This window comes from Sorex fumeus, unplaced genomic scaffold (genome assembly GCF_029834395.1).
Source record: "Sorex fumeus unplaced genomic scaffold, SorFum_2.1 ptg000041l, whole genome shotgun sequence".
In the NCBI taxonomy this organism is placed as follows: Eukaryota; Metazoa; Chordata; class Mammalia; order Eulipotyphla; family Soricidae; genus Sorex; species Sorex fumeus.
Genome location: NW_026606098.1, coordinates 11,008,123 through 11,023,430, shown reverse-complemented (window position 1 = coordinate 11,023,430; position 15,308 = coordinate 11,008,123). Strand labels below are relative to the sequence as shown.

Here is a 15,308-nt window from a genome sequence, read left to right as displayed (position 1 = left end):
GGGTGTGGCTGGGTTCCGGAGGTCTTTTCAGCTGCTGGGGCTCTGCTCAGGGCGGGGGGGGGGGGGAACTCAGCTCACCCCCTTCTGAGGGGCCCCATTGAAGACAGCAGTGGCAGGGGCAAGAGACTTTTTTTTAATTAAAGAAAGAAAGAAAGAAAGAAAGGAAAACAAAAGGGCCAGTGTAATAGCACAGCAGGTTTGATACCTAGCATCCCATAGGGTCTCCTGAGCCCCATAGGAAGTGATCCCTGAGCACAGAGCCAGGTATGAGCACTACCTGGTGGGGCCCAGAAAATACAACTTAAAAAGAAAGAAATGAATTGAGGGGCTGTTGAAGAGACAGTACAGCAGGGAAGGTGCTTGCTGGGCATGCAGCGCACCTGGATTCAATCCTTGGTACCCCACAGGGTCCCACTGACTCCTGCCAGCAGTGATCCCTGTGTGTAGATCCCAGCTAGGGGTGCCCCCCCAGCAAAATAAAGCTTCCCCCGTCAGTCCTCCTCAGTAAGATGGGAGATCCTGTGCAATTCTCCAACAGTGCACACAACAGTTAGCATGCAGCCAGTAGGAAGGAATCCACAGGGCTGCAACTCACAAATTTCACACAAGGAAAATGGGCCTGAGTGATGGGACAGTGGGAGGGGGCTGGCCTTGCATGATGCCGACCCGTGTTCAATTCCCCGCATCCCATAGGGTCCCCTAAGCACCGCCAGAAGTGATTTCTGAGTGCAGAGCCAAGAGTTACCCCTGAGTACCTCTGGGTGTGGCCCCCAAACAAAACAGAAAACCATGCAAACAAACAAAAGTAGCCAGATGCCAGAGAGAGCACCCACCATCCTACTGCCATCAAGGAAACGCCTATGACATTCAAAATGAAATCTACGGGAATAAACCTTCAGATTCCAGGTGGCTCTTGGGTTAGCGACAGGCTTTGGCCAGTCTGGCTCCAACCGTCATTCCTGAATCGCTTTTAGGTCGCTGGAATGAGGATGAGGGGAATATTTATACGGTCGAAATAGCTGTAAAGCACAAGTCTCTCTCTCTCTTTCTCTCTCTCTCTCTCTCTCTCTCTCTCTCTCTCTCTCTCTCTCTCTCTCTCTCTCTCTCTCTCCACACACACACTCCAATAAACAACTCAACTCCTGGTTAAATATCAACCAGCAAGCAAACCCCTGCTGGTTGGAGCCGGGGATTAAACGACAAAGGACATGCAGACCGAAGACCACACGCCAGAGCTGCCTTTCGCCACTGCTCCCGTGGACAAGCTCAAGTTGCTGCACATTCCAGAACCCTGTTTAGCTGAGGTCCGTTACAAGTCAACATCGCAGTTTTATTACTGCCGCTGGGGACCATACCTGGAAGAGTCCAGGTGGGGGCGCCATTGAGTCCACTCCCAGCGGCGGTGCTGGAGCAGGGGCGGGGCATGCGGTATCAAGGATCTAATTCAGGGTCTTGCACCTGCCACTCCAGGGCCATACCCCTTGACACACCTGCTGGCCAGGAAGAGGTGTTTCCATCTTCCTGGCCAGAGTTGGTGGTTACAAGTTTGCAGTTTTGCACCTTATCTTTATGCAATTATATGTATATATGCTATATAACATTATTTTTGCAACATTATGTCCCCACGTGCAACAAGGTATCTAGCACCTTGCAAATTGTTACAAGAACGTGTGAGGGACCTCAGGACAGGAAGTGGGTTAGGACTGAACCCGGGAGGTCAGGGAGAAGCAGGAAGAGGGATTTGGACCCAAGTGCTAGTAAGTTTCTTTCTCTCTGCTAGTAAGTTTCTCTCTCTCCACTTTCTCTCTCCTTTCTCTCTATCTCTCTTCCCCCTCCTCTCTCCCCCCCCCTCTCGTTTTGGGACCACACCCAGAGTTGCTCAAAGATTGTTCCTTGCTCCGTGCCCAGAAATCACTACTGGCAGTGCTCAGGGGGCCATATGAGGTGCTCCCTACCCACTGTACTATCTCTCCGCCCCCCTAGCAAGTCTTATTTCTTCCCACATGGTTCCCGGAGGTGCAGCCCTGGGCCATGAATGTCTGACCCACCAACAGGAAAATGTCCAGTTTTTCAGGAAGTTGATTTTTCTCCCATGACAATACTTTGCCTTGGCTGGGGAGACAGTGCAAGAAGCTGTCACCCAACATAGCAGAGCCTCAGATTTTCCAGACACCCAGCACAGCATACAGGCCCCCACAACGGTGCCAGGTATGCCCCACCCACAATAAACAAATAATAAGGAAGGAAACGGGGCTGGGGAGGGTTCAAATGGGTGGAGAGCGTATCTTCGTGCTTGAGTCCTTTGGCTCAATCCCAGGCACCTTATGGTTTAAAGAAGAGCTTTTTTTTTTTTTTTTTTTGCTTTTTTGGGTCACACCCAGCGATGCACAGGGCCTTCTCCTGGCTCTGCACTCAGGAATTACTCCTGGCGGTGCTCAGGGACCATATGGGATGCTGGGAATCGAACCCAGGTTGGCCGTGTGCAAGGCAAAACGCCCTACCAGTTGTGCTATCTGAAGAGTTTTGGAGGCCCCAGAAGCTGGAAATCACAAGCAACCACGGTGACAAACATCAGGCGTGACAACCCTACACCCGCATCCCTTGGAAAACCCCTATTTAAAAGTGGGGTATTTTTGACGAGGGGTGGGCGACACCCGGCGGTGCTCAGGAGTTACTCTTGGCTCTGCACTCAGGAATTACTCGTGGTGCGCTCAGAGGATCCTATGCGATGCTGGGGATTGAACCCGGGTCAACTGCGTGCAAGGCAAGCACCCTCCCGGCTCGCTGGGTCCTTAAACGTTTTTCATTTTTTATTTAGTTTTTTCTTGAACGTCTTTTCAAGGAAGGAAACAATGACATTTACTAAAGGTGAATGCGTGAGGTCATGAGGTCTGATGCAGGAGCCTAATCCAGCGGGAGACATCCTGGGTGACGCTCCCCCCTCCTCCCCGCTGCTCCCCCCTCCTCCCCGCTCCAGTCCCCGCCGTAGAAATAGGAAGTAGTTGGGGCGGTGGGGGGGTGGGGGTTTGCGGGGGAGAGGAAAGGTTGTTTCTTGGGGTCGGTTCCTGTACCGGGAAGAGGAGAATGATGATGGGGAGGGTCGCAGGACCCTGTGAATGGGCTTCGTGGGGCTGATCATGCGTTTGCTGGGCTACACTTAAGGAGGATGTTAAGTGATCTAGGTTGTCTGCAGTGGGGAAGTCTTCGAAGGCCCCTTTCCGAAAGCGGGGGATCATTCTTAGAAAAGAGGAAAACCGCGGCGGCTCTGCGCCTGTAGCTAGAAGAAATAGCCGGCTCTGCGCGACCCCCTCCCCTCAACTTTAGGGGATTCTTTTTCCCCCTTGCCAGCTGGTCACGTCCGCGCGTGGCACTCACAGGGCTCTGTGGGCTCCGGCCACTTCGCTGCCCCAAGCGCACGCTCACCACCCCACCGAGCTTAGCGGGCGCCCCCAGCGCCCAGTGCACACGCGCCGGAGAGCGAGCCCGCGCGCACGCGCCCCGCCGCCGACCCCGCCCCTTTTTCCCAGCCCCGGGGGGGGGGGGGGGGGGGAGCGGCGTGGGGCTCTTCCGCAGGCGCCGCGGCCGGCGGGCGGGGCGGGCGCGGGTTCTCGCGAGAGCGGCGCGCGCGATCTCGCCGCTGCCCTCCCCTCCCCGCCCGGCCTCCCGGGCGCCCCGCTGCAGCGTCAGCCTCGCTCGGGCCTCGGCGGCGGCGGCGGCGGCGGCAGCAGCAGCAGCAGCAGCTCCCGAGCGCCCGAGCCCCGCGGCGCCCCTCGGCCCCCGCGTGCGGCGCCGCCCGCCCCCGCCCCGCCGGCGCCCGCCTAGGCCGCGGCTGCAGCCCCGGGCTCGCATCGGCGCCGCCCGCTCCCCGGCCCGCCCCCTATGGGCCCCGGCTAGAGGCGCCGCCGCCGCCGCAGGCCCGCGGAGCCTCGATGCTGGCCCGGAGGAAGCCGGTGCTGCCGGCGCTCACCATCAACACCGCCATCGCCGAGGGCCCGTCCCCCACCAGCGAGGGCGCCTCCGAGTGAGTGGGGTGGGCTGGGGCACGTCCCGGGGGCGAAGGACGGGCTGGGCGGGGGTCGCCCCGGACGGCGAGGGGAGGCGCGGAGGGTCCCAGCTGGCGAGGAGGAAGAGGGCAGAGAGGCTTCGGGGCAGAGATCGGTGCCGGGAGGGCCCTGGAGGAAGGAGGTGGGGCGTGGCCCCGCTCGGTGGGCACCAGGGATGGGTCGGGGGCGGCCGGGGGGGGGTGGTTGCGCCGGAGCAAGAACGGGGTTTCTTGCAGAGACGGGAGCGAGGGCCCCAGGAAGGGGTCGCGGGAGGAGCGGGGCGGGACACACTAGTTGCAGGGTCTGCGAGGAGGGGCTCTAGGAAGTGAGATGGACCTGGGGGGTCTCTGGAGCAAGGCTGGGGATCCGTGAGGTATGGGGGGTCCTCAGGACTTGAGAAGATGGCTTGGGGGCGGCCCAGCCGAGGAGAAGAGGCAGGGTGCCGGGCGGGACTGCAGATGACGGACCCCCGCCCGCAGCCCCGGAGAGCGGGTGAGGATCCGGGTGGGGACAGCGCAGCGCCGGTGTTCGTTGTGGCAGAACCGCACCCGGGAGCTCCCGCCGGGGTGAGCCCTGCGCCCCAGAATGGTTCCCCATGGCTTCCTGCTCCGGCTGCCCCAGCGGCCCGGGACGGAGCTCCATGTGTGTCCCCCCTCACCCCCGGATTTGGGAGCTGGCAGCTTGGGAAGTGGGGTTTTTCTCAGAACCCCTTCCCCACTTTTCGAGGGCACCCTGATTCTCTCTTTGTGCTTGGAGACGCCCATTCCTTGGGGAGCTGATTCCTCCTCCAGGAGGAAACCCCCGTCTCCGGGAGGGTGTGGGCATAGGGGCCCCACCTTCCAAGAGACTGCACCCCCTCCACTTATGCACGGTGGATTCCCTCCCTTTCTCCCACCTGTGCCCCCCTCCGTGCCCCCCCCTCCAACCCCAGCTTAGGGCACCTCTGAAATCAAGGGTGACAGCTCAGGCTTTGCCCCATGGGGGATCTCCCTCTGGCCTGGCATCCCTTTACACTCTCTTGTAGGGAATAGGGGTCGGGCAGGAGATAGGGCAGGTGGTGGGGATCCCCTCCCTCCCCTCTCTTCACCCCCTGCTTGCATGCAATCTGCGAGGTGCCCCGCAGCTGCCAGCCCAGCTTAGCCGCCTGGGAGCCAGTGGGGTGGGGGGCCTGTTCTCAGATTTTGCTCAGAGCCACACCCCCTCCCACTTCCCCTCTCTGCCCTCAGCCGGCCAAATTCAGGGCTACACCCCCTCTTTCACACCGGCCACAAGTCAGGGCCACAAGTCAGAGCCGGGGTGGGGGCAAGCCCGTGTTGGCTGGCTCGTTTATGCTGATGTGTTTGTGAGTTCCCCGGGCTTTGGCTCTGCTTGTCAGAACCCCTGGACCTCTGGGCATGGGCGGGGGGGGGGGGGGGGGGGGGGGGTGCTCTGTAGGCAGTCGAAAGCTGGCCTGGAGCTTAAGTTTGTAGGTGGGACTCTAAGTGCCAGGGTCTCTCTCAGGTGGCCCGCCCTGTTCCTGTGTTTGATTCCCTGAGCGGGCAGGGGTGGGTAAAAAATAGCCCCTCGAATCGCCCCCTTTCCGCCCCCTTATCAAAATGCAGTGCACCTGTCCGGGGCTTTACTGACGGTGGCAGATGCGGGTCACCTACTGTATTTACGGTAAAGCCCGAATTGCCTGGAGCTTAGGTAGGGCCCCGCCCTCGGGCCGGGCCTCTGCGGAACTTCCTGGCTGGCCACGGCTGGGGCTCCTGGGCTCCTACCACCCGGCCAGCCAGCCCCACCACTGCTCAGCAACGTGGGCCTGTGCCGCGGCCTGCACTGGAGAGAGGTGGCCTGGGCCTTGTCTGCCCGCACCGCAGTCTGACCCCCCCCACCTGGCACCCCTGTCTGACGTCTGCCCATACCCCTGCCTGAGCCTCCTCCCTGCACCTGTTTGGCCTCCCTCTGACACCCCCTCTGGCCTCGCCCCTGCACCCCCTACATCCCTCTCTAACCTCCCCTCTACATCCCTGTCTTCCTTCTTCCAGGCACCCTGTCTGATCTCCTCCCTGCACCCCCTCTGACCTCCTCCCTGTGCCCCTGACTTGCCTCTTCCTACGCATTCTAGGGTCCTGACAACAGGAAAGGGCGGGGGGGGGGGGGGGGGGGGAAGGAGGCTGTGGGCCCCAGCCCTGGTCCTGCCTGGCCCCTCTGCCAGGCGGCCGCCTCCGGAACCCTGACTGGGCAGCCCTTGCCTGCCTTCCCCCATCCTCGCCCTCGGCTTCCCGCAGAGCGAACCTGGTGGACCTGCAGAAGAAGCTCGAGGAGCTCGAACTCGATGAGCAGCAGAAGAAGCGCCTGGAAGCCTTCCTCACCCAGAAGGCCAAGGTCGGGGAGCTCAAAGATGACGACTTCGAGAAGATCTCTGAGCTCGGGGCCGGCAATGGCGGCGTGGTCACCAAGGTCCAGCACAGACCCTCGGGGCTCATCATGGCCCGAAAGGTGAGGGCCAGCGCGCTGGGTTTGCCCGGCCGGCCTCTGCACGCTTGATTGGCTGCTGGGGCTCAGCCCCGCCCCCTCGCCCCGCGAGACTTCCGCTGATTGGGCGAGGCGCATCTCAGGGAGGCTTCTGCGGACAGATTCTCATTGTTTTGGGGCTTGGGGACCACACCCGGCAAGTGCTCAGGGCTGACTCCCGGCTCTGCGCCCAGGGATCGCTCCTGCCGGGGCTCAGGGGACCCTACGGGGTGTCAGGGATTGAACCTCAGTCGGCGCGTGCAAGGCAGGTGCCCTCTCCGCTGTCCTATCGCTCAGCCCCCAAGAAAAACAGCTTCGTGGGGCACTTTACCTTGGTCTGTCCACTTGGAACCCCGGAGCAGTCGCCCGCCCCTCCCGCGTGCACGCTCTGACACCAGGCAGCCTTTCCCCTAATGCGGGGGCAGCGCATGCAAGGCTGCTGAGAAGCAGTGGGGGCGGGGTGAGCGCTTGGTGGTGTTGGGGAGGAAGGGGGGCGGCCAGGTGAAAGCGATGGAGCCTCTCTGGGCGTGCAGCTCCTCAGGTTCCTGAATGGGAAAACCGGGGCCCCTTCCCCCAGTCTCTGGATGGGCGGGACCACGCTCAGCTCCCCAGGGTAGGGCCTGACTCTGCAGTGCTCCCTCCTGCTCGCTTGGCCCCGCCCGCCTCCCCCCTGCCACCCAGCACCAGCTTTCTATTTCTGTCCCCGCGACGGCGACGCCGCTGCCCTGCAAACCTCCCTGGCTGCCTTGCCCTGAGCAGTGGGGGTGCAGAAAGAGGAGACCTGAGAGCTGGTGGGAGGGGAGCAGAAACGGCAGGGGCCCTAGCGGGTGGGGGCTGGGGAGGGGGCTTTCCAGCAGTCCTGGCTCCGGTTCCCCAAGTCCTGGGTCCCAACTACTGGGGGCTGAGGAGGGTACAGGGAGGGGCTGTAGCTGGGCCACTCTCCCTGGTCTGCTGTGGCTCACAGCCTCTGCCTGGGTCCAGTCGGGAGGGACTGACCACTAGGTCCTGCCCCTCCCTCTGGGCGTCCATTTCCCAAGAGTCCCACGGGGAGGCCACTTGCTTACACACAGCTGACCCGGGTTAGATCCCGGCACCCTGTAGGGTCCCCCCAAGCACCACCAGGAGCGATCCCTGAGCACAGCTGGTGCGGCTGGAAAAGACAAAAGCATATATATATAATAAAAAAGTGGGAGCAGAGATGGAGGAGAGGTCTCCAGCCTGGACCGCCCCACTGGGCCGGCCCTGGTTCTGGATTCCCCGGGCACCAGGTAGGAATTCCTGACGTGCTGCACGGACGAGGTCACCGGCCTTGGCAGGGTGGGGCCCTTGAGGCCCCGCCCGCCCCTGGGCTGACAGCCCCGGTGCTCTCTTGGGGCGGCTGACTGGAGACCTGCAGGACGTGCCAGGAACCAGTAGGACATGCCGGGGAAGCCACAGGACCAGTTCCAGGATGCCCGGGCAGCCGGGCCCCGGGCGTGTCCGTCTGTCTGTCCATCTGTCCATAGCACTGCAGGCCAGCACCTCCCGCTCCCTTCCCCAACCAGGACTCTGGGGAGAGGCCCGCGAGCAGGGGCCAGGGCTGGGGGGAGGGGGACATGAGTCTCGCATGGCAGGAGCCCAGGGGTGGGGTCCAGGGGGGCTTCTAGAATGGAAAGAGGGTGGCCGGCCCCCGCTGCCCTTCTTCCCCTGTCGGGTGGCTGCAGGTAGATGCGGGGTGGGGTTCTGGGTGGGCGCCGTGCCAGATGGGCATGGTAGGTGGGCGCGAGTCTCGGTGGACACGGGCTCTTGCTTCCCGGGGCTGGGGAGGCCCTCGCCACCGCCCTGACTCACCCCGACCACCCCCCCCCCCCCCGACCAGCTGATCCACCTGGAGATCAAGCCTGCCGTCCGGAACCAGATCATCCGGGAGCTGCAGGTGCTGCACGAGTGCAACTCGCCGTACATCGTGGGCTTCTACGGCGCCTTCTACAGCGATGGCGAGATCAGCATCTGCATGGAGCACATGGTGGGTGCGGGGCGGGCAGAGGGTGGGAGTGCAGTCCCCCCCCCCCACATACACACCCCGCTCAAAGGCTCTTCCGAAACCAGGCAGCAGGGGCTGGAGTGATAGTACAGCGGGTAGGGCATTTTCCTTGCACGCGGCCAACCCGGGTTCAATGGGGTCCCCTGAGCACCGCCAGGGGTAATTCCTGAGTGCAGAGCCAGGAGAAACCCCTGAGCATCGCCGGGTGTGACCCAAAAAGAAAGAAAAGAACAAGCCAGGTAGCAGGAAGACCATGCCTTGGGGTCTACTGGTGGCTGCCTTTAGTCTCCCCCAAGCCCCTCCCCCCACCCCCATGGTGTGGAAATAGGCAGGAAGGAGATTGGAGAGAGAGGACCCCAGGGTGCCCGGGCCTTAGGGCAGTGACTCTCTGGAGCTCCTTTTCTTGTGGGGAGCTGTCAGGGACCCTCTGGTCTGAGGGGGCCCCTCCCATGTGCCCCCCCACCGTGCACTCTGCCCCCACCTCTCCCTCCCGGGCACCCTGGGCGCAGGGAGGTGTCTTTCCTGCAGATGTAGGGGGCAAGCTCCCCCCAGCCCCCCCAGGGCCAGGCCTTCCCTATGCAGAACTGAACCTCCTGGTCTGCAGGGATCCAGGGGAGGTGGAGTCACCTTGTGGCCACACCAGTCAGGTGCAGTTGCTCCCACTGGGAAGGCAGAAGGCTTGGGGGACATCAAGTGAGGGGGGAGCTGTCAAAGGCATTCACTGTGTCACCATGAGGCAGTGGGGGGGGGGGGGGCTCTGCGCACCACAGTGTTGTATAAGCCCGGAGTAAGCCCTGAGCACAGTTCCCGGATGGGGCTGTGTGCTTGGGGGCAGGGTTTTGACATTTGGGTGGGGCCTTTGCTGTGGTGGGCAGGCGGGACTGGTTCAAGGACTGGCCACTGCTGGTGGGTGTCGGGATGCAGACTGGGGGGATTTGGGGGATTTGGCGCTACTCGTGGGTACCCCAGCGTGGACCCCTCAGGTTCTTGGGCCCTAACAGGAAGAACCATGTGCTCCCACCCAGAACAGCGGAGATGAGCCCATGAGCACAAAGGGGGCAGGACAGGGTCCCTGGGTACCTCTGTCACCCCAGAAGGGATCTGGGATAAGGTCGCTGCAGAGGGGAGAGGAGGGAGGGGGACAGCCTGTGGCTGCTTCAGGCAAAGTGAAAATCTCAGGTGGGGGGAAGGGGCGGGATCCACTGACACCCCCACCCCCACATCCTGGCTACAGCACCCCACTGAACTTCCCCTGGCCTCTCAGCCCCTGGGCCGCAGATCTCTGTGTCACCCCTGTGCCCCCCACGGGAACCCCAGCACAGCCAGGGGCCATCTGCAGTTTTCACAGCCCCCTGTGCTGACGGGCACCCAGGTCCCCACACAGCCCCCTGCAGTGACCCTTCAGTGTGGGGTACTGGGGCCCTCCGTGCTACTCCCGGAAGGCAGGGAGGGGGCAGGTCAGGGCGTCCTTGTTTCAGGGGGCCTGTGACAGCACTGGCCAGACCCCAACCTTCAGCACTGCAGGGAGGCCCCTACACCGTGTGGCCAGAGTGAAGTGGAAGAGTGAACCCCGGGCCTAAACAGTGCCCGGCTAGCTTGCGTGTCCACACAGCGGGAGCGGGGGACCCAGGGAGAGAGAGTGGGGGCCCCGGCACTGCTGGGTGTGATCCCCAAACGAGAGAACATCCATGTAAAACTCGGCATGGGTGCGGGAATCGGGTGGGCGGGTGGGTGCAGGGCCGGGGGCTCTCACCTCCTCTGTGCGCCCCACCTCACCCCACCTCCCTCTCGAGTCTGGAGACCGCCCCCTTGTGCCCAGAGCTTCTCTGAACCCCCTTAAAAGCCGAGCTGCAGCCGGACACCCGGGCTAGAGGGGCCTCAGGTGCCCCCGCTACTGGGCAGTCCAGGGCCACGGCGCCGTCTCCCTCCCTGCGGCCATGAGACACACTCGCCTCTTGTCCTTGGCTCGCGCGGGTGGGACAGGAGTGGGGGCCATGGAGCCTCCTGCACCCCTGCAGCTGCAGGGCGGGCCTGGCTGGTGCGGCTGCCATGGCAACCTGGGAAGGTGGGTCACCTGGGCTCCCTGTGCCCAGGGCTCCCTTGGCCGCTGTCCTTGAGCTTTCTCTGCCCATGGGATGGCTGATGGGGTGCGGGGAGCTCTGCTCCAGCCCCAGCTCAGCCTGTCCTGCTCCTTCCTAGGACGGGGGCTCCCTGGACCAGGTGCTGAAGGAGGCCAAGCGCATCCCCGAGGAGATCTTGGGGAAGGTCAGCATAGCGGTGAGTGGGGGCGCGGACATGGGGAGCTCCATAGAGGGCCTTGAGGGGGTGTGGGCTGCCCATTGGACCACCCCACCACGCTGCTGCAGCTCGGGCCGCCCGCGGATGGGGCGTCAGGCTTGGGGGTGCCCCAAGGCCTCTGAGGGGATGAGTCCCCCCCAACCTGTTCCTGGGGGCAGGCTTGCCCCTGGGTGGGGTGGGGTGCCCTGTGGAGACACCAGTGACAGCCTGTGACACCCAGGGGCCCTGCCCTGGGAGAGGCAGGCTCCTGCCCACACCCTGCTCATCCTGCCCCTTCCCTGCCCCCTCAGGTCCTTCGGGGCTTGGCCTACCTCCGGGAGAAGCACCAGATCATGCACCGAGGTGAGGGGCGGGAGCGCCCCGGGGGCGGGGAGAGGGTGGGGGTCCCCATCGAGGCAGCCTCTCACCCCGGGATCGTCATCCGCGCCCCCAGATGTGAAGCCGTCCAACATCCTGGTCAACTCCAGGGGGGAGATCAAGCTGTGCGACTTTGGGGTGAGCGGGCAGCTCATTGACTCCATGGCCAACTCGTTCGTGGGGACGCGGTCCTACATGTCGGTGAGTTCCCCCCACCCCCCAACCCCCCCATCCCCCGGGCCGGGACGCGGGGGTGGGGGGCAGGGTGCTCCCGCCAGCTGCGCCTCCACCCGCCCTGTCTCTTTCTGCAGCCCGAGCGTCTGCAGGGCACCCACTATTCAGTCCAGTCGGACATCTGGAGCATGGGCCTGTCCCTCGTGGAGCTGTCCATCGGCCGCTACCCCATCCCCCCGCCCGACGCCAAGGAGCTGGAGGCCATCTTCGGCCGGCCCGTGGGGGACGGCGCCGAGGGCGAGCCCCACAGCGTGTCGCCCCGGCCGCGGCCCCCCGGGCGCCCCATCAGCGGTACGGCCCCTGGGGGCGGCCACGCGTGTCTTCCCATCCCCCGAAAGCCCCGCCTGGGAATGCAGCTGCCGCCCCGCGTCCGGCTCCCCTCGGCCCACCTGTTTCTCCCAGCCCCCCCCCCCACCCACCGGCTGGGCTGAGCTGGCCGGGGTCGGCTGAGCTCAGACGGTCCCCAGGCTGCTGGGGGGACGGACCACCTGTTGCTGCCAGCTGGAGGGTTGTGAACACTCCCCCCTGCGCCCTGCTGCAGGCAGCCCGTGCCCCCTGCCCACTCCCCCGTGCCCGCCGTGCTGTCTGGGCCTTGGCATCCTGCAGGGGGCTGGGGGGCGGTGCAGCGCTGTGGCAAATGTGACTCAGAATGTCCTCATGTGGCTTCTTGGCTTCACACCCCTGCCACCCCCGCCCCTTCAGACAGTCCTGTCCCGGAGCGACTCTGGCTGACACTCGACCCCTTTGGGGGTCGCGAGCAGGTCAGTGGGGCCGGTGACGTGGCAGCCCCACGCAGGCACCAGGCAGCTCAGGTGGATTGGCAGGAAGAGGGTTACGTGAGATGGAAGCCCGGCGGCCGGGATGTGAGCGGCAGACCGTCTCCTTCCAGAACATTCTGTCACCCCAGAAAGCCCAGCCCCTTCAGCAGTGCCCACAAACCATCTTCCTGTCTGCAGACAGGTCCCGTTTGGATGTTCCGGCCCTGGGGGGCCCCCCTGGGGTCTGGTCTGTTCAGGGACGGGCGCCCAAGGGGTTTCAGAGCAGCCCAGCCCTTCCGGCTAAGGGCACGCTGGGTCCCTGTGCGTGTGGTTGTGTGTTTGTGCAGGGTATATATAGTTGAGTGCATATTTGTCTGTAGTTATGTGTGTCGTATCTGTGTGTTTGTGTGTTTATAGTTTCTGCTTGTGTAGTTATGTTTATGTCTGTGCCTGTGTGTGTATTTGTGTGTATAGTGTGTGTCTGTGTTTGTGTGTATAGCATGTGCCTGTGTGTGTGTGTCTTTGTGTTCCTATTTGTATAGTGTGCCTGTGTAGTTCTGTGTGTGTGTGTGTGTGTGTGTGTGTGTGTCCCTTTACGCCTGCTCTCTGACACTGCTTTGCCGTTCCCTCATGCCCAGACCCGTGTGTTCCCAGGGGCGCAGCCCGTCTGCTGGGTGCCTCCATTTGCCACCCTGGCCCCTCCCATTCCCCCGCTGTGCCCATGTCAGGCGGGGGGACAGGAGGCGAAAGTCCAGCTGCCAACCGGGGCCTGGCCAGCGGGTGTAGGGCAGGGGTCAGTGGCTCGCCCCGCTGGCCGCCCCACCAAGGTCACGGGCTGCCCTTGTCTGGGTTCCCCCCACCCCCAAGGAGGGGAGGGCCCTCTCGCGGCTTCTCTGCCAGGCGCTACCCGCTTGGAGCACCATGCTGGGAAGTGGGGGGGCGGACACACGCCTCTCACCCGCGTCTCCCGCAGGGCACGGCATGGACAGCCGGCCGGCCATGGCCATCTTCGAGCTGCTGGACTATATTGTGAATGAGGTGGGTCGGGAAACCCCGGCCCTGCCCCCCACTCTTCACACCTGCCTGTGGGGTGGGCGTCCCCAGGAACCCGGCCTCCGCCTGACCTCCCGCACCTGGGCTCCAGACCCTCCTCAGCCCTGACCACTTGCCCTCCCTCCCCACAGCCACCACCCAAGCTGCCCACTGGTGTTTTCACACAGGATTTCCAGGAGTTTGTAAATAAATGGTAAGAGGTGCAGGGGAGCCGCGTGGGGCACCCTCGGCTTGGCGGGTTGCTCCACCCCCACCCCGCGCTGGCCCATGTGCTGCTGTGTCCAGGACCTGTCCCGAGCCCGCGCTAGCCCTGTGACCCCCACAGCTTCCTGGGAATGCAGCCGTGCTCCGTGAGGGGTGCAGTGGGGTTGGGGGGGATGTGACCACAAGACCGTGCAGGACAGGACCCTGCTCAGAGGGCCCATTAGCACGCCCTGGCTTGTACGAGAAACCCGGGTGCTGGCCTTGCACGAGCTGGCCCGGTTCGACCCCCGGCACTGCCCGGAGTGGCCCAATTCCCCCTGGCAGTTCCTGGCACGTCCAGGCATGCTCTGATCATTTCTTGAGTTTTGCTGCTTTTGTTTGGGTTTCGGGGCCATACCCGACTGCTCGGGAATCACTCCGGGAGGGGCTCGGAGACCCCATGTGGTCCTGGGGATGGAGCCCCACCCTCTCCGCAGGTCCACATCCTTGGGGCTAAGACATGCTAAAGGCGCTGGGCCGCTGGCCCGGTGTGCACGAGACCCCGAGTCTGATTCCCAGAACCTTTGCCTTCCCTGCCATTCCAGCCGGTCCCCAGGTCCCAGCCAGCTGCTATTGGAGATTCCCCCCTGGGCCCTCCAAAACAGTTAATTTCCCAATATCAGCCTCATAGATTTCCAAAGGTCAGGAATGGGCTGGGCTCTGGACTCAGGACCCCATTGTGCCCACCCCACTGCTCACAGCCTGTCTTGTCTCCCCCCCCCCTCCCCGCGGTCCCTCCACATCCCTCCCCACCTGAACCCCCCACAGTCTAATCAAGAACCCAGCGGAACGAGCAGACCTGAAGATGCTCATGGTGAGTGAGCAAGGGGTGCTGGGCTGGAAGATATGGGTGCCCCAGCCCCCTTGCACCCACCCCCCCCACACAGACCCCCCAAGATGTCTGGGCATCAACCTGCAGGTTGCTGGGACCCCCACACGCGGAAAGCTACCCAGGCCCACTCACCCCGCCCCAGTGCCCAGACAGCAAGTGACCCCTCACCATCATTGGGGTCTTGCCGACTCGGTTCTCCCTGGACATGTCTGCACCCCTCTGTCAGCGGGGCCCCATGTCCACACACCCCTCCCCCCTTGGGCCAGGCCCAGTTGGGGCCACTGTCCATCCTTCCTGGAGATTTGCGCCCTTTTCCTGAGACCGCCTTACTGGGGACCAGGTTACCTGTACCCTGACAGGAGGCCTGTCCCCCCTCGGTAGCTCTGGGGGACCTTCACTCTGGCCTCTTGTCCCCAGAACCATGCTTTCATCAAACGCTCCGAGGTGGAAGAGGTGGACTTTGCCGGTTGGCTCTGCCGGACACTGCGGCTGAACCAACCCAGCACGCCCACCCGCACCGCCGTGTGACGATGCCCCACGGACCCCCCTCCACCGCTGGACCCCCGGACACGTGCCTCTCCTGCCTGGGCTCCTGGGGGGGTGCGCCTCTGTGGCCTCAGAAACCCAAAACCAAACAGGGAGAGAAAAAAGCAACGTGTGGCCTTTTGGCGATTCTTTCTCTCGTGTGTGTTGGGGGGCCTCCTCTAGGGGGTCACTCATGTGTGTGTGTGCTGGGGGACTCCTACAGGGGGCCACCCATGGAACTTCGCATTTCCCCCTTCCTGGACACTGTGGTCCTCTGGGTGCTGTAAGACAAGGCCAGAGGGCACCCCCCACTCCCGTGACCCTCTGACTGGACCCCAAGTAGCACCAGTGCCGAGAGACACCTTTCCCCATGTCCAGCCTTTCCACCATCCAGTAAGGCCACCTCAGAGCCCTCCCCCCCACAGCACTTCCTGAGGGCTCACTGA

General features: G+C 63.5%; 1 protein-coding gene across 1 annotated transcript; it reads left to right on the top strand.

The window, feature by feature from the left end:
* The first annotated feature begins 3,739 nt into the window (after positions 1–3,739).
* MAP2K2 (mitogen-activated protein kinase kinase 2) lies at positions 3,740–14,950 on the top strand. The gene is made up of 11 exons (XM_056119750.1): positions 3,740–4,021; positions 6,314–6,524; positions 8,398–8,544; positions 10,762–10,839; positions 11,151–11,202; positions 11,294–11,418; positions 11,529–11,742; positions 13,183–13,247; positions 13,394–13,455; positions 14,274–14,319; positions 14,755–14,950. The coding sequence occupies exons 1-11, from the start codon at positions 3,930–3,932 to the stop codon at positions 14,863–14,865; spliced, it is 1,203 nt and encodes a 400-aa protein (XP_055975725.1). The 5' UTR covers positions 3,740–3,929; the 3' UTR covers positions 14,866–14,950.
* The last annotated feature ends 358 nt before the right edge of the window (positions 14,951–15,308 follow it).

Bases quoted from the DNA above. Each gene is read 5' to 3' on its own strand.
- MAP2K2 (XM_056119750.1), top strand. From the start codon at position 3,930: ATGCTGGCCCGGAGGAAGCCGGTGCTGCCGGCGCTCACCATCAACACC. The intron at 4,022-6,313 runs GTGAGTGGGGTG...GGCTTCCCGCAG, and splicing joins ACCAGCGAGGGCGCCTCCGA to AGCGAACCTGGTGGACCTGC. The intron at 6,525-8,397 runs GTGAGGGCCAGC...CCCCCCGACCAG, and splicing joins GGCTCATCATGGCCCGAAAG to CTGATCCACCTGGAGATCAA.